The 24,542-nt window shown below is 45.4% G+C and overlaps 1 protein-coding gene across 1 annotated transcript in view; it reads left to right on the plus strand.

The window, feature by feature from the left end:
- The window catches only part of ITIH2 (inter-alpha-trypsin inhibitor heavy chain 2), a 31,299-nt gene extending 9,983 nt beyond the window's left edge, over positions 1–21,316 (plus strand). Inside the window, exons 7-21 of the mRNA XM_084279465.1 lie at positions 1,457–1,564; positions 3,025–3,153; positions 3,783–3,899; positions 5,102–5,270; positions 6,871–6,996; positions 8,068–8,249; positions 9,340–9,525; positions 10,556–10,695; positions 11,218–11,390; positions 15,108–15,242; positions 16,682–16,795; positions 17,328–17,526; positions 18,128–18,300; positions 19,655–19,766; positions 20,940–21,316. Of these exons, the coding sequence (XP_084135591.1) occupies positions 1,457–1,564; positions 3,025–3,153; positions 3,783–3,899; positions 5,102–5,270; positions 6,871–6,996; positions 8,068–8,249; positions 9,340–9,525; positions 10,556–10,695; positions 11,218–11,390; positions 15,108–15,242; positions 16,682–16,795; positions 17,328–17,526; positions 18,128–18,300; positions 19,655–19,766; positions 20,940–21,087 (2,211 nt within the window). The 3' untranslated portion in view covers positions 21,088–21,316. The remainder of the gene's footprint in view (positions 1–1,456; positions 1,565–3,024; positions 3,154–3,782; positions 3,900–5,101; positions 5,271–6,870; positions 6,997–8,067; positions 8,250–9,339; positions 9,526–10,555; positions 10,696–11,217; positions 11,391–15,107; positions 15,243–16,681; positions 16,796–17,327; positions 17,527–18,127; positions 18,301–19,654; positions 19,767–20,939) is intronic.
- The last annotated feature ends 3,226 nt before the right edge of the window (positions 21,317–24,542 follow it).

Consider the following 24,542-nt stretch of genomic DNA (forward strand, 5'->3'; position numbering starts at 1 on the left):
ATGATTAAGGGCCTGGAGCATCTCTCCTATGAGGAAAGGCTGAGTGAGCTGGGGCTGCTCAGCCTGGAGAAAAGAAGACTGAGGGGGGACCTAATCAATGTTTATAAATATCTTAAATATGGGATGCAGGGGGAATTGGCCAGCCGCTTTTCAGTGTCTGTGGGGACAGGACAAGGGGCAATGGCTGCAAGTTGGAGCACAGGAAATTCCGCACCAACATGTGGAAGAAATTTTTCACAAGTGAGGGTGACAGAGCCCTGGGACAGGCTGCCCAGGGGGGTGGTGGAGTCTCCTTCTCTGGAGATATTCAAGACCTGTCTGGACGCCTACCTGTGCAATTATGAGCTGCTTTGGCAGAGGGGGGTTGGACCCGATGACCTCTGGAGGTCCCTTCCAACCCCTATGATTCTGTGATTCTGTAACGCAGTTGAGCAGCTCCTGAATTGTGACTGAATCACGTTAGGACCACTTGGGCAAACAAGCTTTGGTCTATATATACACCCTTGTGTAAACTTGCCTTAACTGTAGGAAAGCAAACAGTATTAGTTATTTATTTGGAACTGTGCTCTTCATAATCCAACTTCATGAGATATAGTACTATGTGAGCAGATGTTCTTTGAATGGCAGTCTGTCCACAACTGGCTGCTAGAAGATGATTTTTCTTATTCTTACCTTCTTTCTTGTACACATTCAAGGGTGTCCTCTATCATTCATCAAAAGATATGGGATATAGGGGTAGCTGGACATTTCCATCTGGCCATTCGCACATTCCTGTTTCATAAATGTCATCTTCAGCTTTCCGTGGCCTGAGCACAAGCTGTATAAGAGAGTTTGTTGCTCTCCTTTCCTTGGAGCAGACTGTGATCTTCTGCAAGCTGTCCAAAGGCCTGAGTTAATTTTACTGAAAAAGATGCTTTGTCCTGCCTACTAGCAGTCTTATTAACTGTTCAGACACACAACCAGAAAACGTCCTTAGCTCACAGGATAAAAACTTTATTTTCCAAATCACCAGGACCATTCAACCAAAGGAGAAAATACTCTCTATCCTGTCAGCAACATGAGTAGAGAGGAATAGAACTTGACATTCACTATGAGAACTCATCATCCTCCTGGCCTCCTAACCCAAAGCAACACTTAGGTGCAGTCACTGAGTGCTTTTTTCAGCATAAACAATGGTATCACCCTTAGCTCCTACCCCAGCACTTGCCCCAGGGGGTGAGAAGGAGCATATCCAATGAATTCTTTCAATTGTTTGGGCACATTTGTTTGGTCTTTCCATGGTGGTCTATTTGCAGCATTGTATAGACCCCCACCATGAATGAGACTAGCTTTACTGGAGAGTTGCCAAGGGCAACCCACTGCCCAGCTGAGTTTGCCTGTGGAGGGTTCTTTAGATCCTGGTACAACGCTGGCACTGTTCCATACTAAATGTCCTGTCCTCCCTTCCTGCCTTTAGGTGGATGTCCGCATCATTGAGCCACAGGGACTTCGCTATGTGCATGTTCCTAATTCTCTTGGAGATCATTTTGATGGAATCACCACCATCTCTAAGGGAGAGAAAAAGGTAAAAGCCAAAGACTGGAAAAAGCATAAAAACTTCAGTTTTTACACTTGTTCATACACAGTCATGACATTTTTTTTTTCATACCTTCCGTAAATATGCAAAAATACAGCAAAAATTATAGTGTCTTCATTATTGATACATAAACATAGGTACAAGATGCTCATATATTACAGTATAGAAATAGTATGTACCCAATCCATCTCTATGAAAAGATGTAATTCTGAAAGAACAGTGCAGTGAGATTGCTGGATGTGAAAAAGGTAGGTAATGAACATCAGGTGGAATAACCTTTCTGGAACAACTTCACAATCTCAGTTTCAGCTGAGAACATCTACATAAGGACTTACTTTAGGACTGCTATTCCCCTTAACATTTTAACCCTAGCTTGCACCAGCATAGCTCTTGTGTAGAAATTAAACCCTCCAACAGTACTTTTCCTCAAGAAACTTCAAGCAGCGACTCTGTGAGGGTACAAGTCTTAGTGAATCAGGCCCCAAAAGTCTGTCAATATTACTATAATAATATATCAAGCAGCACCATTTCTTGATATCCAGCAGTAGTGTTATGCCTCATTCACCCACATTCCTAGTTTAGCAAATTATTTCAGAGGTAGTTTAAACTGATAACCTCTGACCAAGCTTAATTGTGAATTTGAAGGCCAACTCAACACTTAACTGAGAGTCCCATTCAGCTGTTATTATTCTGCTCACATCAATTATTTGGAGGTGTTTGTTGCTGTTATTAAACTTCACTGTCATGGCAGTATTCTTAATAGCATATGTAACTAGAATATAGCAAAATATTGACAATATTAAGATAGTCTCAAGTAGGTTTGCTCATAACATTAATGCAAAGAGAATTTTCACATGTTCCAAAGACCTTACATAATAAGGAAGGACCTGCACAAGTGTTAGACTGTGGGTGTACAGGAAAAATTGTTGCTGGCTATATATATTATGTCTTCCCAGGAAATGTCAAGTTACTCAGTCAAAGAAGAGAAATAATACCATCAGTCTGCATAACCAGTCATGTAACTGGTGAAAAGGATCCCTAGTACTTGATTTGCATGCAAATCACAACCTCTTGTTTGTTTGAGAGAAATTCAATTAAAAAGCTATTTTAAAAGTTGATAAAATTATGGGTAGTTTCAATTAGGAGAAAGTTAAATGAGCCAACATATTAGTTACTAGAAATGGTTTGCACAGCTCTAATTGAAACATTTGGTGCTGTAGATACGGGTCACCATGTTTGTGTCGCAGTTGCTACCACTGAACCAGCATACCCAGGCACTGTTTCCCTTTTGAAGTGGTGAAGTCGATTTTCTGCTTAGAGGAATTGCACAAATACAGAAAGATAAGCCTTCAGTGAAATCAGATATTCCAGTAGAGTTGAACTCTTGGTTTTGATGATGCACCTTCCACACAACATCTGATTGACCGACGATTGCTTCTCGTTTCAAGGCTCACGTGTCTTTCAAGCCAACGATGGCTCAGCAGCGAAAATGCCCCAAGTGCTCATCCACAGCAGTAGATGGGAATTTTGTGGTGCAATACGATGTGAACAGAGAAACCACGGGTGGAGAACTGGAAGTAAGTGTTGCTGTTTAACGGGGATGGTCGATCTGTGAACACAAGAACTGCTGTCATTAAGCAAACCGTGCTAAACGTCACCATGCAGGGGAAGAAGCATGAGAAAGAGCTCTGTATCCAATTGAAAGAACAGAAAGATTTTAAGTGGGCAGAATGGATTTACTTAATTTATGACTAAGACATCGTCCTACATATAGTCAGGAGCAGATTCCTGTCTTGTGCAAAAAGCCAATGTCTTTTATACCTAGCAGCGCTCTGGTGATTTAATGTAGAATCAGAGGATGGAGTCATTGGAAGTTGTACCAATATATCACAAGGAGACAACTAGAACATCACTATTTTTATGTTAACATGAAGCAGACTTATGGGGTTGAATTATTACAGACAGAACAGTCTTTTTAAACCCATTTCTCATTCCTCCCTGTGCTAGTGTATGGCTCTGCTTTCCTTGATAAAATGTGAAGACTTCAGAGTATAAAAGGTGTAAGGCTAAAAAAAAATCGCACAGAGCTGAAAGTTAGATTCAGACCATAAAGAAGAATAACATTTTCTGCTCTGCTATTGTCTTGAGTTTTCTGAAATCTTTATTGTAGCTGACTTCACTGTGAAATTTTTGTTTTCTTTTTCAGATTTTTAATGGCTATTTTATTCACTTCTTTGCTCCAGAAAATCTTGATCCTTTGCCCAAAAATATTTTATTTGTTATAGATGTCAGTGGCTCTATGTGGGGACTGAAAATGAAACAAGTAAGTGTTTGACCTCTATTGCAAAATTAACCTGCTGCCAAGTTTTCCCATGTGCCTTACTATCCATTTCTGCAGCAGACTGGCACTCAAAATCACCAGCTAAGATATTTACACTTTAGTCCATCAAAAGTTTCACTGAATTTGGAGAATATATAGTGGATAAAAGCTTCATGATTTTACTATTTATTTGTAAAGCTCCTTCCATGTTGTAAGGAAGAGGCAATGCCATTAGAATATGGATTTTAGCTCTAAATTGCAATTTTAACTGACAGATCACAAAACATTTTGCAAAGGCTCTGACTCTCTTTTTCTCTAATCTCCTCTACTGAATCCCAGGAAGGTCTCAGTGAGGGTACAACATCCCTGCTTTCAAAAAGTTGTGGACAAATTGATGACAGCCTGCTGAAGAACAGTATGAATTGTTTAGACAACATAACCCATGAAAATAAAATTCAAAAAATGAAGTTTGGAGAGATATAATGAGCCTCCAAATATGCAAATAATTGTTCTAAAAGGGACAATCATCAACTGATATTCATGCCCACTCATGGTAGAATAAGATGGAATAAGATGGACTTATAACAGGAGAGATTTATATTAGATATTAGGTAAAAAATGTAGTGCTGAGAAGGGAGTTCAGATATATCATGTGTCGCTGAAAGTTTTAAGAATGGATAGACAAACATTGTTTGGGGATAATCTAGTATATTTTAATTGGTTTCAGAGCACAATACCAAGGTTTGGTAGACTGGATCCTTAAGGAAATGCATGCCCCAAAGCTGAGACTAATTGTCACTTGTTTAAATCACACCTCCTCAAACAGATGTTACCCTTCCTGAAATGACAGCACTGCAGACTGAGCTAGGTCTCCTGAGCTGTTGTAAACAATTCCTCTCTCCTGAACCACAATCTCTCACAGCCGCTGTCTCACCTCACTCTGTGTCAGCAGGAGCTAAACAAGGATGGTTGAGGCACATGGGTTTGGTTTTGCTAATTGTATTTTTGGTGTTTCTTTGGAGAGAAGTTCAATTTTATCAAGAAGTGCAAAAAAGGAGAGGTTTGGATAGCAGATGCTATTTTGGATTCCAGTGCTCATGTTCTTATTCAGCAGAGGCATCTGTTTGGGTGCAGTCACAACTGAAGAAGCTGCTTTCAGCAAAAGGAAGCATAAAATCATCTTCTCTTAAATTTCTTCCTACCAGACCATCGAGGCCATGAAGGCAATATTGAGTGAGCTCCGTGCTGCTGATCAATTCTCTCTTATTGATTTCAACCACAACGTCCGATGCTGGAGAGATAATCTTGTCTCAGCCACCCCGGCGCAGGTTGAAGATGCTAAGAAGTACATCCAGACCATCCATCCCAACGGGGGTATGAGGTTTTGATTGCAAGGTGCTCATGGAAGTTAGATATCACAGGAATGGTATCTCAGACAACTTTCAGATTGGCAGGGTATTCCTAGAAAGAAGTCTGATCTCAAGATAGGAAAAACATGCCCTAGGTGAAAGGAGAGCAAGGATTCCAGTTTATTGTGGTAGAGGATGGCATGGCATTTCCTTCTACTGAATAAACTATGACAGATAGAACATAGACCATAGAATAGCTGCCTTTATAAGTCCTACCTCCAGGCTCACAGGTCCCAAATATTCTTGAAAGACCAAGGCTGTCTCACGTCTTTGTAAAGCAGATCATAAGCAGCCTAACTCCAGGGTGTTCACTTGCTGTAAATTGTAGGCTGACACCTGGGGCAAACTGTGTTTTGCGCCTTCATTCCCTCTCTGATAAACAAGGACAGTTGCCTTTTTCAGCCCTATAGCATTTTGAGTCCATGTTTTACTGCTTGAGCTACTTGTACAGAAAGGGCTCGTGAACATTTTAATCTGCTGCCCTCTGAAGTGCAATTCTGGTTTAGTTGTTCAGTTATTTGTACATCAGTAGCATGTAGAGGCTTTCCCCACCATCAGAGCCTTCATTCCCTGAAAGTTTTACTGGCAACACGTAAGATAATACATGTTCAACATGAAGCTTTAGACTTGTCTGAGATCTTCAGTGTGTTGGGAATAGGAACCTATATATGGGTACATGAGTGCCTCACGAGCCTGACTTTATTATCCTAAATGAGCTGACAGACAAGCTGAGAGCCACTTTTATTATCCTGTTTCTGGAGCTGCTAATGTTTTTCTTTCTTCACAAACAAAATACCTATTATCTGACTGCTCAGCCTTTTCATCCCAGTTCCTCTCAGCCTAATTTCTTGTTCGGTCCTTTCTGTGCCACAAGCTAAACCTTTAGACAGGGTGAGTAAAGGTACACCTCTTCTTTTCCAGTCAAGGTGACCAAGGCTGGCTGTTTCTGGCTGATGCCAGAAAAGACAGTTCCTTCTTCTCTCATTCAATCATCTGCCTGCAACCCCACTGCTTCTTCCCACAGCACAGAAATACCAACAACACAAATGGTCCCACTGGGATTAGTGAGGGTCATGAGGGGTGAGCAAGGTGGCAGCCTGGGACTAAGAAGGGTATCAACACCTGGTCTCTTAATGGAACTTAGTGTAAAATGCTTATGTATGTGTAAATACAGAGGTGTGTAAGTTAATATTAATATGTATTAATATGTTTCAACATCATGGTAAGGAAAAAGTAACGTGCTGATGAACAAATTCAGATGGATAACAGAGTACTTACAGAGAAGTACCTCTTGAATCATTCTGTTGGCTTCAGTAAATAGTGTAACTAGAGGTGAGGAAAACAGAGAAGGTCTGTTTAACACAATGACCCACATACAACTGATTTCAGCTTCTATTTCTTTAGGGAACCAGAATGTTAGCAGATGTACCATAAGCATCACAGAGAAGGGGTTTTGCTGCCTTGTTCTCAGATGTTTTCTGTGCTGATGAATTGCACTAGGATCTCAGAACTGATCTGGATTTGACAAAAATCAAACTTGCTTTTCCTCATTGTGTCTCTGACAGGCACAAATATTAATGAAGCTCTTCTCCGAGCCACATTCATCCTGAACGAAGCTCAAAACTTAGGCATGTTGGACCCTAACTCAGTCTCAATGATCGTATTGGTGTCTGATGGAGACCCCACAGTAGGTAAGGATCCTACCTGAGGTGAGAAGAATGGCCAGTGGGATTAGCCTGAGAAAAGCATGCAACATTTAGACACTTGGACAGTAAGTTTAAAGAATTCTGTTCCATTTTCTCCTAATACTTGTGCTGCTCTTTTTGCCAGGTGCCACAGATGCCATGGGGCTTGGCACAGAAGCTTTCAAAAAATGAGTAAATTGTTATGCAAGCCACCTACTCCTTGCAATTACAGAAACAGACAAGTCCTGTACTCACAACAGCCTTAGAAAAAAAGTCCTCTTCCATTGCCTTTAGCCCACACAGATCTATGCAGTCCTAAATGCAACATCTGAACCAGGAAAATAAAGTAGAAAGTGAATTAATATGGGTTGGATTTCATACAGGTCAAAAGCAAATGCTTATTGTGAGGTGCCAGCCCAGAAGAGGCTGCCATTAAAAATATCTGGGAAAAAAAAAAAGTCAGTCTAATGGTGGGAGAGAACATCTGAAGTATGAGAAACAAAGTAAAACCTTTCAGAGCAGGCGACAAAGATGATTAGAGGGCTGGAGCACCTCCCCTATGAAGAGAGGCTGAGGGAGCTGGGCTTGTTCAGCCTAGAGGAGAGAAGGCTGCAGAGGGACCTCATTGCAGCCTTCCAGTCCCTGAAGGGAGCAGAGAAACAGGAGGGGAATCAACTTTATAAAAGGGCAGACAATGGCAGGACAAGGGGGGATGAATGGAGTGAATCTGAAGGAGGGAAGTTTTAAATTGGATATTAGGGGGAAGTTTTTTACAGAGAGAGTGGTGAGGGGCTGGAACAGGCTGCCCAGAGAGGTCGTGGATGCCCCATCCCTGGAGGTGTTCAAGGCCAGGTTGGATGGGGCCTGGGCAACCTTGTGTAGATCCAGGCTTGGAGGTTGATGTCCCTGCCTGTGTCACTGTAGGCACTACAAAATGTAGATTTGGCATCTGAGCTAGTTGCTTAGATTTCCCTTATATTACCAGAGAACCAGAGAGACTTGACAAGCATGATGGACTTGACAAGTCTTGATGTCCTCCATTGCTCAGCTGGATGTTGCCCGTTGTGTGTCTCCAAGGTGAGCTAAAGCTGACGACGATCCAGAAGAACGTGAAACAGAGCATAAAGGACGAGTTCTCCCTCTTCTGCCTCGGGATTGGGTTTGATGTAGATTACGATTTCCTGCAGAGAATCGCCACTGACAACCGTGGCATGGCCCAGAGGATTTTTGGAAACCAGGAGACTTCTGCCCAAATGAAGGTGAGTTTCTGACCCATTGCCTCTGAAACTGAGGGTCTGGTTCTCTTCACAGCTGTGGGGCTGGGTAACTCCACTAGCAAGAGTAGTTACTGCAGGGGACATCACAAAAGGCATTGTTTCCTCTGGTGAGGCCTTCGAGGTGCCAAAAATGCATTAGCTTATGTGCTCCTAGTTGAAAATTTTGTAGTATCTATAATAAACACTTTACTGCTGTGTGTAGGATTTATGTTCTATGAACCAGTCCTAACCATAAAACAGATTTTGGTAATTAAAATTAAGGCCTGGATTTTACCACAGACCACTTCAGCAGTAACAAAAGGCCTAGATAGAAATGCTAAATGCTAATCCAAAGTTTGCCAGTGTAAGAAAGAAATCGGTTGTAGGAGGCTATATAGCTCCAAATCCATGAGCAGCAATTGCTGATGAACAGAATCTTACATTCTTACTCAGTTTTATATTCTCTGGTTTCATCACCTGTGCAGGCTTCTCTGACTTCTTTGCACCACAGGTGTGGTAGGACACACTACACGATGTTCTGCCAAAGAGAGCAGCTCTGAGAGGGCAGCCCCTTGGTATGAGACAGCCCCCACCCATAGCACTGTGTAGGTACCTGTTTTCCCATATGCTGAACCCATCTGCACACACATCTCAGTTCACCTCTGCCAGGTACAACAGGATCAGAAAAGGACAGGCAGTCTACAGCACAGGAGTGAATGCAAGTGAGATACAGGTCTGCTTTCTGGCAAGAATTGTGTGGGAAGCAGCTGTGGTCTTACACAGTAGCCAAGAGCTGACCAACCTGATAATAGATTCAGGCTTGTGTTTGAGCCTTTTAGGTCTAGGAAGAACACAGCCCATGGGTTTCTCACCATCTCTTGACTTCCACAAGACTTGGGCCACATCTTCTTGCTATATCCTCTTACAAGTGTACTAGGGTCTATGTATAAAGGCATTTGTATTCTCTGGGGCAAGGAAAGTCCCACTTGCCCATTATGGCTCTGGGTTTTGTTACATGCTCTCATTTCAGTCAGTAGACCATGTAGAAGGGTTGCTTCAGGCATGACAGACTCACTTCTCTATCTCCTTCCAGAATTTCTACAACCAGGTCTCCACCCCACTCTTGAAGAAGATTCAGTTCAACTACCCTCAGGAGTCAGTGTCAGACGTCACCCAGAGCAGCTTCCACAACTACTTTGGTGGCTCAGAGATAGTAGTGGCTGGGAAGGTCGACACAGAAAACCTGCAGCACTTGGAAAGCATTGTCACAGCAACAGCAGTGAGTGAAGTTGTCCCTTGGGTACCTCTTCCTGGGGGTTAGGCTGGTCCGTTCACTCATGTGCACAGTCTCCTTGTTGGAGGCTATTGCCAGCAGAGTGTTTTGTTCAGCTGGGTCCTGGGTGGGAGAATGGAGAAACCTGGGAGGGTTGTCCAACAACATTTCAGAATAGATTCAGGTCTGGCCATGAGTAGTCACTGAATGCATCCTGCATCCTGCATTCTGCATCCTGCATCCTGCCAGAGGAACGTCCTCTGTACCATAATGTACCATACAAAATTCATTTGCAATTCAATTATGTTCCAAGACTATTAAGTCCTCCTTCATTCTTTGTGGAGGTGCTTGGACAGATCTCCTAAAGTGGCTCCTTTCAGAGTTGAACCTCCCATTGTTGGGGAGTTCAAGCAGAGAGGACTCTACAGTGTGTCAAGTCCAAGCACTGTGGCATGTGCAACGAGACTCTCCCTGCATTTCAGGGCTGCTCTTGCAGGTGGAGTGGGATGGGGTGGAAATACTGCACCCAGATCCTTCTTTCTGGGGAAGACACAAAGCATCCACATTCTTGCAGGGCTTAGAAGTTGCCATATGCTGTATGCTGGAAAAATCAAACATGTTAAATAGTCTTTCCTACCAAAACAGTGCAGTCCAAGGGTCTGTGGGAGAAAGTAGAATTTAGTTTCTGTTCCTCAGTAGGAATTGGATGTGGAAAAGCCTGAGAGGAGGATAGTAGAGCTCAGTTGGGACCTTCTTTCTTTCACCATGTGGTACCAAACTCTTTGGCTGCTGCTGACAGCTCCTTTACCTATTTCAATCCATTCTCACTAACTGTGTCTTTAACAGAAGACCCTTTTGCCACAGCTCATCTCCCCATGGCAGTCAGGCCAGTGGTGCCAGGGCTTTCTGATCTAGAAGTGCCCACAGGCAGAGCCAGAGTGGGTCCTTAACACCAGCCATCCCCAGAGAGAAACTCCAAGCCACCCCATTCTCCTGGGTCACATTCCATTACCTTTATCTCTTACTAATTGCATAGGCAAATGCAGAGCTTGTCATGGAAACCCTGAGAGATGTTGAAGAACTGGATGGCTTTATGAAGAAAGACAAATATGCAGATCCTGACTTCACTAAGAAGCTGTGGGCATATCTGACTGTCAACCAGATGCTGGCAGAGAGGTGAGGGGAAATGAGATCTGTGATGGGAAGGAAGAGAATCTTGAGAGCAATCTGTTCTTCTCAGGGACCACAGCCATGAGGCTGCTCACAGGGTTTCAAATGGGTAAGGTAAACGAATCAAAATAAAGGTAGGTGATACCTTCAGCCACGTTCCTCCTACCTTTAGCACTCACAGATACCAGGCAATAGAGTTTGGGAGCAGTTAATTAGAGGAACAAGGGTCAAACAACCCTAGCTGTGGGGCTGAGCAAATTAAATGAATGGGAGATTTGCCTTTGGGAACCTGCATAAAAGCTATGGAGTGGTTCAGGATGAATCCCCTCTGAAGCAGAAAGAGATGGACTGGGATTCTCTGAGTCCAGGCCAGAGTCTACAGAAGCCAAAAATAATCTTCTTAGGGAGAGTGCATTCACACAGACCCTCAGCCTTTCCTTCTTGCAACACCTACCTCTGTGGAGGAATTGTCATGGCAGTTGCCCTGTAGAGCTGCTAACCATGCCTTCTGTTTTATTTTCCACCCAGAAACACAGCTCCCACTGCAGCTTTGAAGAGGAACATCACCAAATCCATCTTACAGATGTCTCTTGACCATCATATTGTTACCCCCTTCACAGCCATGCTGATAGAGAACGCTGAAAAAGATGAGATAATGCTGGCAGACCAGCCCAAAGACCCCAGAAGGGGCTGCTGCCCAGGTCAGTGTCTCAGTCTGTCCATTACTGTACCTCTCATTTTGGCTTTGTTTTTGTGTTGGAAGAACGACTGTGTTCATTGTTCACTCCAGGTGTTTGTGCTTATAGGGCAGCCTGTATTTTCAGTGAAAGTTGTTCAAATCTTCAGCCAGTTTGAGAGCATCCTGTCAGACAAGTGTTCTTTGGAGCTACTGGCTTCAGTGAGGACTGAATGTGCCAACATTGCAATGACAGGATTGTTAATAAGCCTACAAAGTCACAGACTGAATGTCTTCTTACTGGGATGGATATGTCTAGGTCCCTCCACTGAGGCTGTAGAATTGACTAAACCATACTTTATCACCACTTCTAAGCCTTGGAAGCTTCCTAAGATTGCTATCAATCAGCCATGAGCCCACACAGAACCCAAGTTGTCATAACAGAGCCCCTCAATAATTAAATTACTTCAATACCTGTGGCAAGGTTTTTGTTACAGCAACCTTATGTCCAGCCAAATGAGGAGAGGCCAGCTTGTTCTGACATTATATGGTAGAGTCAGTCTCAAAGCAATAGCTGTTGCCATCTGTGGGTGTCCAGCATGTCCAAAGTCATGCCTGCACAGACATCTGTATCAGAAAGCACGTGGTCAGTAGGTCTGGGGAGGTGATTGTGCCCCTGTACTCGGCATTGGTGAGGCCACACCTCGAGTGCTGGGTCCAGTTCTGGGCTCCTCAGCATAAGAAGGACATTGAGGTCCTGCAGTGTGTCCAGAGAAGGGCAACCAGGCTCGTAAAGGGGCTGGAGGGCAAACATTATGAAGACAGGCTGAGGGAGCTGTCATTGTTTAGCCTGGAGAAGAGGAGGCTGAGGGGAGACCTTATCACCACCTGCAATGACCTGAAAGGAGGGTGTAGAGGTGAGAGATGGTCTCTTCAGCCAGGTGACAGGAGATAGGACAAGGGGAAATGGCCTCAAGCTGCACCAGGGCAGGGTCAGATTAGATGTTAGGAAAAAGTTCTTCACTGGAAGAGTTGTTGGGATGTGGGGCTGCCCAGGGCGGGGATTGAGTTACCATCCCTGGATGTGTTTAACAGATGGGTAGATGAGGTACTTAGGGATCTGGTTTAGCACAGGACAGGAATGGTTGGACTTGATGATCTTAAAGGTCATTTCCAACCTTGTGATTCTGTGATTCTGTGATCTGCTTCCAATATAACTCCACAGCAGCTAACAGGGCACAGCGCGGTGCCCTCACAGTTAGTGACTTGAAGAAGCACAACTGTTGCTGTCAGGAAACCCTGCCCTGTACAATGCAATGGAACCACTGGAAGTTAAAGACCAGCTCCTTAAGTGACTGATTCTGGTGATTTAAAACCTATTAATAAATTCAAGAGTTTACAATTGGCTGTGAAGGAAAGAAGCAACCTAAATTACCCCAACAGACATCACCATCCATCTGGCAATTCACACTGGAAGTGGTTGGGACTTTGATGAAACTCCAGGCATGTGTCCTGCATGCTCAGTTCTTATGCTCCTGGATAAATACAAAAACATCCTGGTGCTGGCTAGATGAAACGGGGTCCTTATGTTTGTCAACTTCTATTTTTAAGTTTATTTTTTCTGCCTTTCAATTTTAAAGTCTGCAGCTGAGACCCAGAGAAAAGAAGTAATTCTTTGTATCACATACTGCATCTCAAACCACCAAACCCTGCAGCACAGAAATAGCATGTATTGCATTCATGTATAAAGAATTCGTTATCCATGGCACCAGCTGACTAATTCAGACCATAATCATCTTGATTTAGATGATGTAGGGGGTTTAAGTGATTGTAATATAGGTTCCCATGTCTTTGTGTTTGATAGAAGAGTCAAAATTTAGCACTGAAATCCAGGCCAAGGCATCTGCGGATTTCAGGGACAGTGGGACACGACTCTTGAACCTTGGCAGAGGACAGAACTTGTAAAACCAGTATCAAAGTATATCTGTGCTTCGGATTGTGCAACATGTGGGCTGCACCCAAAAGTGTGTACATACAAGGCATGAATGGGCAATCTGAAATAGATCACAGAATCACAGAATCATAGGGGTTGGAAGGGACCTCCAGCGATCATCGGGTCCAACCCCCCTGCCAAAGCAGGTTCCCTAGAACAGGTCACACAGGTCGGCGTCCAGAGAGGTCTGGAATATCTCCAGAGAAAGAGAATCCACACCCCCCTGGGCAGCCTGTCCCAGGGCTCTGCCACCCTCACTGTGTAAAAGTTCTTCTGCATGTTGGTGCAGAACTTCCTGTGCTCCAACTTGAGGCCATCGTCCCTTGTCCTGTCTCCACAGAGCACTGAAAAGGGGCTGGCCATTTCCCCCTGCATCCCATACTTAAGATATTTATAAGCATTAATAAGATCCCCTCTCAGCCTTCTTTCTCTAGGCTGAACAATCCCAGCTCACTCAGCCTTTCCTCCTAGGGGAGATGCTCCAGGCCCTTAATCATCTTCGTAGCCTCCTCTGTCTTTTTTATCCCAGGGAGCCCAGAACTGGAATCAGTACTCCAGGTGGGGCCTGACCAGGGCAGAGCAGAGGGAGAGGATCACCTCATTTGACCTGCTGGCCACGCTCCTTTTGATGCCCCCCAGGATCCCATTGGCCCTCTTAGCTACCAGATGTGAAAGGACAGACCTCTGTCTCCCATCAGAGCTGCCTTCAGGGACCGCGTCTCCTACTGAAATCACTCACTTTTCAAAGGATTGTCTAATTGCCTTTTTATCATGACAGACCTACTGCAAAACCAGACTGTGCACAGTGCAGCTTCTTCATGCATAACAGTATGAAAATTAATATGACCTGGAGACTCAGAAGTCTCTGTCCAGCTTCTATTAGCTGCACTGACTTCACATATAACTGAGCTAACAGAACTAACTCCACATGAGTAAACAGCCAAGAGTGCGAGTTAGAGGTTCAAGAAAGATGATGCTGACAGAGATTTAGAAGATCTACCTGTGCAATCTTCTGTCCTGCTGTTGTTCCCGGCTCCTTTTTCCTCCTACTGCCCTTTCAGAGCAGGGCCAGCAGGTGGGAATGTGTGCCTTGATTCAGCTCTTGCCATTCTCAGCCCAACATATTAAAACTAACCAAGTTTCATGGATCATTTAAGGCCACATTGCTTTATAAATTAAGTAGGAGAGACAACACGTGCAACCTTCTCCTGCCTCTATCATGGCAAAGGCAGAGAGATCTCCAGCAGAAGGGGACACATTTGGGGATCATATTTTAAATGTTTGCACTAATTTGCAGCCTTTATGCCTGTAGGTTGTCCTAGGGCATGTGGAAAGAGTCCTACCTCTTCTCAGACATCCCAGACTCAGGACTGAAGTCATCAAAGATTTTTGCCATGTGATGAACTTTTAAAATGCAGCTTTTCATTTGGCAAACACTCAACACTGGGGGCTTTGCTAAAGTGGGCCCTATTCAGACTAAGAAGAGTTTAAAAGTATTTTTCAACAATAAGAGTTTAAAAGCATTTTTCAACAATAGCTTATGGTTAGCTCAACTCCCCCAGCAAGTCATACTCCTCTGGAGTAAATCCACCCTGACTTCACTGGACAAATCTGTTGTAAGTTGTGTTGCACATTCTTTGCATTGCTAGAACATCAGACTCTGATCTACTTACTGCATTGCTTTAAAAATCATGTCATTAAATATGCCAGTACTAACAAAAAAACCTAATTCTGACTGTCCTTTAACAGGTACTCTGGGATTAACTCCAAATGCACCTAATAACAACAAAGGTATCCCACCTTGGGCCAATGTCACAGCTGTACCAGTCAGCTTCATGCCTGAGCAAAGGAGTCCTCCTGTGTCTTCTCTGAGCATAAACAGAGGTAAAACCTCCAGTATTTCTCTACAAAGACACACCAGACTGAAACACTCACCTCCTAATCATCAAATAGAAGGGATATAACCAAAGTTATCAGGCACTTTGGGAACTCCAGCTTCTGTGGCAAGATGCTAAGCCCAATAATGATGGAGGACTCTGCCAGTTGTCCTATTTTTTCTTGTGTAGCTTTCTGAATTGTTGTAATAGCTGTATCTTCAGTTAGGGGGCTAGTCTGTAAGAGCATAAATCCACTGCTGTGACCATCTGAGGAAGCTACTTGTGTGATGTTGCAGAGGACCTCAGTGCAAAAGGTTCTCCGTGCAGCCCCTGCTGAAGGTCTGAGCAGGGCACAACCACGTGCACCCCAAATCACAGCCACCTCAGTCAAACTTTTTGCAAATCCATCTAGTGCCTAAAGATCAAGGGTTTTTTTTATAAAACAAGTCTTTTTGACTTTGAATAGATGAACCTTTAAAAACGTGCTCCAAGTTACAAGCATGAAGCTAGTCTAGATCCTAGCTGGAATACAGGAATACAGGAATACACATCTTCTGTGTGCTTCTCTGGGGCTAAGACTGTTCACTGAGCTTATGTTCAGCTTCTCTGGAGTAGCAGAGCTAATGTGAAGTTACTGCTGTTGTAAGTAAGTGACAGATGAATGTGCTGTGGTAGATAAAAATCTCAGGATGCTCTGGTGACTGATGGATCCTGTTAGTGCTTGGACCTTTGCCACAGTTTAGTGCCTACTTAAACAAACCAGCTGTGAGAACCATCACCCATAAAAGCAGTGTAACTACAATAACTCTGGGAGTGTGCCTGTGTGTTGATTTGTGTAGTTATGTAGCTAACAAACAAAGTGTTATCTAACTCCTCCCCAGTGTAGCTCTTAGTTAGAAGTCTTAGAGCTTCTTAGTTTGAGAGAGAAATGACCCAGGAGTGTGTCGCTTCTAAAAACAGGCAACAGCTGGGCATGGGAGGAGTTGGACATAGGTTTTGGACAGTCCTGTTTCCTGTGCCATAGGTCTGTTTCTGGATCTAGGTCTCAAAGATATGTGCCTGTCTGTCTGGTGTCTAGAAGGTTTCTTGACCTCCCCTGGAGGCTGGCTTCCCTCATGAAAAAATAAAGCTCAGTCTCTAAAACTCCAGGCTGAGCCTATGACCAGTTGAACCAGTGGTTCACTGCACTTGGCAGTGCTCCTCAAGCCAATGATGTCATGTCTTTTCCTTAAACAGGGGAAGTATATGGGGGAAATGTGTCTGAGAAACTTTTGTGAGGAGCATCTGAGAACTTACTTAGCTGCTGCAGGGATGAAAAAGACCCTGGTCCTACTCTGAGGAGTCCCTAAAAGTGCTTCAAAATCCTCTGAGGAAAGTCTTTGTGTCCCTTACCTTTAGGGCAGGTACCAGCCTGCTTCTCACATCCAATTACTTTCTATATTTCAGTTGACAATGACCCACATTTCATCATACACCTGCCCAAGAGCCAAAGGAACATCTGCTTCAATATCAACTCAGAGCCTGGAAAGATCCTAAACTTGGTTTCTGATCCTGGTACTGGTAAGGAAATAAACCATGGTTTTAAATCACTTTTAAAAACACTTTTCTTCTCTCAGGACTGAAGGGTGTTCAGAGGGAGCAGGGGAAATGCCAGGGAGGACTGTGTGCTAAAAGGAAGGTTTCCCTCCACAGCTGGAGTCCTGTGCCCAGTTTGAGGTTTGCCACTACAAGGAAGACAGACTGGGTCAAATTCAGTGGTGGCCACCAAGATGATTATGGGACTGAGGTACAGGATGTACAGGCTGAGGCAGAGACAGCTGTGTTTGGTCAACCTTGGGAAAAGACCCACAGTGAACCTTGTTGCTATCTACAGCCACCAAATCAGAAGGTAAAGATGCATCTCCAAGATGCATAGCTGAAGGACAAGAGGCAACAGAAACAAGTTGCACCAGGTGAAATTGAGAGTAGGAGTGAGCTATTAGGAAGACTTCCCTGTGAGGATGGCCACGTGTTTCTGCTCTTCTCACAGTTCTCCAAGTGTCTAGACAGTGCTCCAAGGTTTACCCAACATCTGCTTCCCTGCTCTTCACAGGAGTTGTGGTCAACGGGCAGCTCGTTGGGGCCAAGAAAACAGAGAATAAGAAACTCAACACATACTTTGGCAAAATTGGGTTCTATTTCAAAACCAAAGGCCTGAAGGTGGAGGTGACCACAGAAACAATCACGCTGAAAGATGGATCTTACAGCATCACGCTGACCTGGGCTGACACAGGGCACATCATTCGGAAACAGTAAGTGGCTGAGGAGTTGTTGTCTGCCCTGAGGAAACCAACACAGCACGGGACTGATAGGCTCTGGGTGGGGACCCAGGTCACAGGGTGACACATGGCCATGTGAATCTTAGGTATCAGAGCTCTCATTAGAGAAAGAGCTCAATTTCTCTCCCTGATGGTGACTGCATTAGCTAAGACCAGGAATTCAGATGCCTAAACACCTAAGTGTTATTTGAGATGCTTTTGAGGTTCCTGACATGATGAGAGATACATCTCTCAACATCCAGGAGACCTCCACCTGCAGATTAACATCCAGGAGCCATTCTGGACATCCTACAGCACTAGACACCTGTTTAGACAATAAGATCACTTCCAAAATCTCCATTCCATGTAGCAAGAGCTTAAATTTGTTGAGCAAGATTCATTTGCCTGACCACGGGCATGAAGGCAACCACCCCACCTCTGGCTACCATTCCCAAGGCTGTGAGTTTCTGGTGGATCTTCTGTCACATCTGCTGGCCTGTGAAGTTGTTGTGGAGGCCTGAGAGCATCTCAAGGGACCTGAGACCCTACATGCAGGCAGCTGAACCGAGCCCTTCCTTTTGTTTCATCTCTGCAGGCTCCTAGTGTCTGTGAAGAAAGAAAACAACGTCACTATCACCGTGGGTGAGGAGATGTCCTTCATGGTAGTGCTGCATCGTGTGTGGAAGAATCACCCTGTTAATGTTGACTTCTTGGGAATCTACATTCCCCCTGAAAATCAGTTCTCCCCTGCAGCCCATGGGCTGATAGGTAAGGGCTGTGGGTTGGGCACTGGGCATGGTGGGGCATGGGGATGGGGTTTTGCTCGGTCTTTGAGTGAATTCCTCGGTGTCTGTCCTGATGGGAAAGGTGTGAAAATTATTCAAACAGAAAAGGGGGGGATTCCTTCATGTCCTGGAAGCATCAAGGACAGTGAAGAACATCAGAGACCAGGAGGTTATTCCTCATCCCAGTCAGGGAAGGTGGACACTAGATGTGGTGACACTGTGAAAGGGCCTTCCCAGCTAATCTGCTGTGGGCTGAAATTAAGACTGAAACAAACCCCTCAAAGCTGCTTTCTGAGAAGACTTCTGTTTGTCTGCCAGGCAGAGAAGGACCTGGGGGTGTTGGCTGGCTGCTGACTGAAGTCAGCAGTGTGCCCAAGTGGCCAGGAAAGCCAATGGCATCCTGGCTTGTATCAAAAATAGTGTGTCCAGTAGGCCTGGGGAGGTGATTATGCCCCTGTACTCAGCATTGGTGAGGCTGCACCTCCAGTGCTGTGTCCAGTTCTGAGCCCCTCACTACAAGAAGGACATTGAGGTCCTGCAGTGTGTCCAGAGAAGGGCAACCAGGCTGGTAAAGGGGCTGGAGGGCAAATCCTATGAGGAGCAGCTGAGGGAGCTGAGGGTGTTTGTCGTGGAGAAGAGGTGGCTGAGGGGACACCTTATCACCACCTACAACTACCTGATAGGAGGGTGTACAGAGGTGGGCAATGGTCTCTTCAGCCAGGTGACAGGAGATGGGACAAGGAGAAATGGCCTCAAACTGTGCCAAGGCAGAGTCAGATTAGATGCTAGGAAAATGTTCTTCACTGAAAGAGTTGTGGGGATGTGGAACAGGCTGCCCAGGGAGGGGGTTGAGTCACCATCCCTGGATGTGTTTAACAGACAGGTAGATGAGGTGCTGAGGGATATGGTTTAGCATAGGACAGCAATGGTTGGACTTGATGATCTTAAAGATCTTTTCCAACCTTGTGATTCTGTGATTCTGTGATTCAGCTCTCCCTTGAACAACAGGCCTTTTCTGGCAGTGGTTTAAACCAAAAGCAAGGGCTCAGTTCAGAGGGAAGTCCTGCACCCACCCAAGGATCCTTTTAAGATGTGGGAATCCTGAGCAACACAAGTTGTTTTCCTAAATACTCATCATGGCTCCAGGCTACTTACATAGAAGAAGTTTTCTGGCCCAAAACCCAAGCTTTTTACCCTCCCTGTGTGATCCAACAGCACTGGAGACAGTGTCCTCTCATCCACAAGAGAGTGCTTTGCCTGCTGCACTACTTTGATTTTTCAAAAACCCCCAACAGCAACATACACGAGCCTGAAGCTTTAAACCTCTCTTTGATCAGGTCAGTTTGCATCTGAACCAGAAGTGTATATCCACCACCAAACACCTGGGCAAGTTCCAGAGAAACCACAAGCCACCATGGAAGTGAAAGGCAACAAGCTCACTGTTACCAGGTAGGTATCACGTGCTTTATTGCTCTCTTTGTAAACCTAACTGCTTCTTCTTTGTAATGACACTGATGACTGTAGGGTTATTAACTCTCAAGGTTCTCAGGGGGAAAAAATCCCTCTGTTTGCCCTCTGCTAATAAATTGGCCAAACTCTTGGGCCAAGTTGGGTTCTTTCCTATTTTGCACACACAGTTCTGACCGTGTAGCTGCTCAGCATCTGACCTTGTACAGGCCATGTCAAACTGCCTGCGACTCCCACAGAAGGACCCATGAGGTCATAGAACTGTAAAATCCATCACATTTTGGGGTTGTTTCCATTCTCTGCTGGTGGAAGACACACATCTTACACCTTCGGCAGAGCAGAGCCCCAGATGAGTAGGATTATCCATGTCTTCTTGCCTGTCATGCCTCATCATCAATACAGGCTGGGAGATGATGTGATAGAGAGAAGCCCTGCAGAGAAGGACTTGGGGGTGCTGGTGGATGAGAAGCTCGACATGAGCTGACAATGCACACTCACAGCCCAGAAGGCCAACTGTATCCTGGGCTGCATCAAAAGGAGTGTGGCCAGCAGGTTGAGGGAGGGGGTTCTGCCCCTCTGCTCCACTCTCGTGATACCCCACCTGGAGTATTGAGTCAAATTCTGGAGTCCCCAACATATGGAGGACATGGAACTGTTGGAACAGGTCCAGAGGAGGTCATGAAGATGACTGGAGGGTTGGAGCATCTCTCCTATGAACACAGGCTGAGAGAGTTGGGGTTGTTCAGCCTGGAGAAGAGAAGGCTCTTGGGAGATCTTATAGTGACCTTCTAGAACCTGAATGGGCCTAACAAGAAAGCTGGGGAGCGCCTTTCTAGAAGGGCCTGGAGTGATAGGACAAGGGGGAATGGTTTTAAATTGGAAGGGGGTAGATTTAGATTGGATATTAGGATTAAATTCTTCACTGTGAGGGTGGTGAGGCCCTGGCACAGGTTGCCTAGGAAGTTGGTGGCTGCCCCCTCCCTGAAGGTTGGATGGGGTTGAGCTGGGTTGGATGGGGCCTTGAGCAGCCTGGTCTGGCGAGAGGTGTCCCTGCCCATGGCAGGGGGTTGGAACTTGATGGTCTTTAAGGTCCCTTCCAGCCCTAACCATTCTGTGATTCTACAACCTTCATTTTGGGTGGCCTCTTCCTCACAGGGGACTGCAGAAGGACTACAGGACAGACCGCGTGCTGGGGACGGACGTTCAGTGCTGGTTTGTGCACAACAGTGGGAAAGGTTTCATAGATGGCCACTACAAAGATTACCTCGTCCCCCACCTGTACAGCTTTCTGAAGGTGCCCTGAATGCTCCAACACAGAACCAGTGCACTACAAAAGGATTCTTACTCATACCTTCATGCCCAAACGACCCTTCTGAACAGAAGCTGTCAAGCCTACTGAGCCACATCAACCAAAGGTGACTTCATCTTCATTGGCTTTATAAATGATCAGTGTTTCAAAACGATTTAACTCCCTTTTTCTGTTAAGAAAGAAATGAAATCTGTAATAAAGCAACGTGCTGGGCTGTAGTAGAGATCTTGTACTTGCTGTGTCTGATTTAATGGTTGGTAAAGTCCATTTAAAATGTGGAGCATTCTGCAATATACGTTCCAGAGTAGAGTTGCCATGTGGATAACATGCATGGCCAGAGGTAGTAATGCTTCTGCACTTTCAAAGCACTGGTAAAATGCAAGTTCATGAGCAGCTTGGCTGAGGAAAAAGGAGTGGGGTTTTTAAGGCTATCCAAGAAGATGTGCTTTAGGTGTAGGGGAAAGCTGATTGAAGAGGAAATGGCCTCAGGAATGGGCATCGTGTGGAGTCTTGGGGCTGAAGGGCAAATCATATGAGGAGTGGCTGAGGGAGCTGGGGATGTTCAGTCTGGAAAAGAGGAGGCTGAGGGGAGACCTTATCACCACGTACAATGACCTGACAGGAAAGTGTAGAGAGGTGGGTGATGGTCTCTTCAGCCAGGTGACAGGTGATGGGACAAGGGGAAATGGCCTCGAGGTGCTCCAGGGTAGGTTCAGGTTAGATGCTAGGAAAAAGTTCTTCACTGGAAGAGCTGCCAGGGCCTGGAACAGGCTGCCCAGGGAGGGGGTTGAGTCACCATCCCTGGATGTGTTTAACAGAGGGTAGATGAGGTACTTAGGGATATGGTTTAGCAGAGGACAGGAACGGTTGGAATCGATGATCTTAAAGGTCTTTTCCAGCCTACTGATTCTGTGATTCTGTCTCCAGTTTTTAAGGATGGGTTAACCAGTGGTGAGGAAAATCCTTGGAATAGCTGGTGTCCTGCCATACCACAGGAAAATTAAGCAGATGAGTGTGAGACAGCCTCCAGACTACCTTTGGTGAAAACTGCAGCGTCACAGTGGAGTTCACACAGACACAAATCTGGGAAAGCAGGGAACTTTCAGCCTCTGCAGAAATCACCATCAGTACTAAAAGCTGCCCTTCCAGTGAGATTAGCTCCCAAGAGATCACAGAACATTAGGAGTTGGAAGGGACCTCGAAAAATCATCTAGTCCAACCCCCCTACCAGAGCGGGATCACCTAGATTAGGTCACATGGGAACACACAGGTGGGTTTGAATGGCTCCAGAGAAGGAGACACCTTACTCCTCAACAGCATTCAGCAGTGGATGAGATCAGTAACGAAACGAGTACTCATGTGTGTGTACCTAGAGCCAGATTTAGAACTCAGAAAAAAATGCTGGCTGGATTCTTCTCAGCAGCCCTGATCTAGGAAGGGGACTCAATACATCTACTTCCAGGCTGAACTCGTTTCCTGGAGCTGGTACAGGATCTTTCCTGCAGCCACGCTGCCAGGAGTGAGAGGACCACTGGGGTTTAGGTGTTCCTTCAAAGTAACCCTTGGAACCATAAGCAACTTCCCTACGGACTGTTCACTGTTTGATTGAACTTGTTTCTCAGCTTTGGCCTCCCCACACCCCACAGCCCTGCCTTCCCCAGTTCAACCCAGTCCTGTGGGGGGAGGAAAAACCTGCCAAGTGTTTTTAAATCTCCAAATCAGAAATTCCACCCTGTTTCCTAGCTTGTACTTGAGAACAGGCAGTGAATAATCACTCCCTGGCCCTCTCTACAGTTTGTAACTTGCATATGACATTCATGTTGAGTTTTCAGGCTCTAGAATGCTGTGTCATTATTTTCAGTGATAGAGCAGTTCTCATCTCACACTTATCCTCATCACCCTCCTTCATATGACTTCTCACACAGTGCCCATTCTTAGAGAAACAGCAGGGCTGTTCACACAAGGCCAGTTTGCCTTCTCTGTCTCTAGCTCCCTGCCTCCTCATTACTTCAGGGTTCCAGGCAGCAGCATCACTACACCTCTGCAGTCTCTAAGTTTTCCTGCAGGGGTCCCCTGGAAACCACAAATCAACCAGAGGACGAAATCTGGGACAAGGGACAAGGACCTGGGACTTTTGCCCCTTGTGAGCTGGAACTGCTAGACTGCAACATAGCTGATGTGCATGTCACAGCAGCGTCCTGCCCTCTTCAACCCGCAGGCAAAAATGAATTCACAGAATTGTAGGGGTTGGAAGGGACCTTCAGAGATTGAGTCCAACCCCCCTGCCAAAGCAGGTTCCCTAGGACAGGTCACACAGGTGTATGACCAGTCTGGGGTGAAAGGGACCATAAAGATCACCTAGTTCCACCCCCTGCCCCGGGCAGGGACACCCTCCACTAGCCCAGGGTGCCCAAAGCCCCATCCAACCTGGCTTTAAACTTTGTCAGGGATTCAGGGGCAGCCACAGCTTCTCTGGGCACCCTATACCAGAGCCTCACCCCCCTCACAGGGAAAGATTTCTTACTAATGTCCAATCTAAATGTTCCCTCCTTCAGCTTAAGGCCATTCACCCTGGTCCTGTCACTCCCTACCCCTGTAACCAGCCCCTCTCCAGCTTTCCTGGAGCCCCTTCAGGTACTGGAAGGGGCTCTAAGGTCTCCCCAGAGTGTTCTCTTCTCCAGGCTGAACAAGCCCAACTCTCTCAGCCTGTCTCTACAGGAGAGGTGCTCCAGCCCAAGGATCACCTCTCAGAGGGGTACAGGGCATACCAATTTCTGTTCCAGACACATACACCTGGACCATCAGCTGACAGACAGGCTGTACTCTGCCTGGGATGGCTGGGACCAGCCAGGCACTTCACAGAATCACAAGGTTGGAAAAAACCTTTAAGATCATCGAGTCCAACCGTTCCTGTCCTGTGCTAAACCACATCCCTAAATACTTCACTGTGCTTTTTGGTGGATATAAACCAACAGGCAGCTCAGGTGTTTAAAGGGCTGGTGATAAATACACCAACTTAAGAAGGGTTTATGTTTATCCCTGAACTGCCTTACAAATTAAACATTGTACAAAACGTGACTTTTTAAAAAATAAAGTAATGGTACATAATTTTGCACATGTAATGTTACTCATGTAGCAGAGCAGGGAAACAATGGAAGCATGGACAAGAAGAAGAAAGGCTGTGGAAAACCAAAACAGCAACTAGCAGTTTGTATCTGCACCCACTTTGGCTGGAATCCCAGAAAGCCCACAGGTAACATCCATCCCAGGACTCCACAGGAAGATAAATCACTTATTACTATTAGGAGCTGTGACAACCAGGTGATGGAGGAGCAATGACTTGGACTCTGCTATTGCTGAAGTGCTAATCAAAAATAAATTGGTGATAGCACTTAATAAACCAGACTGTTATTACAAAACCCAGGAAAATAATCCCTTGCAGCACTGTT

The sequence above is a fragment of the Gallinula chloropus genome (assembly GCF_964237585.1).
Source record: "Gallinula chloropus genome assembly, chromosome: 1".
Classification (NCBI taxonomy): Eukaryota; Metazoa; Chordata; class Aves; order Gruiformes; family Rallidae; genus Gallinula; species Gallinula chloropus.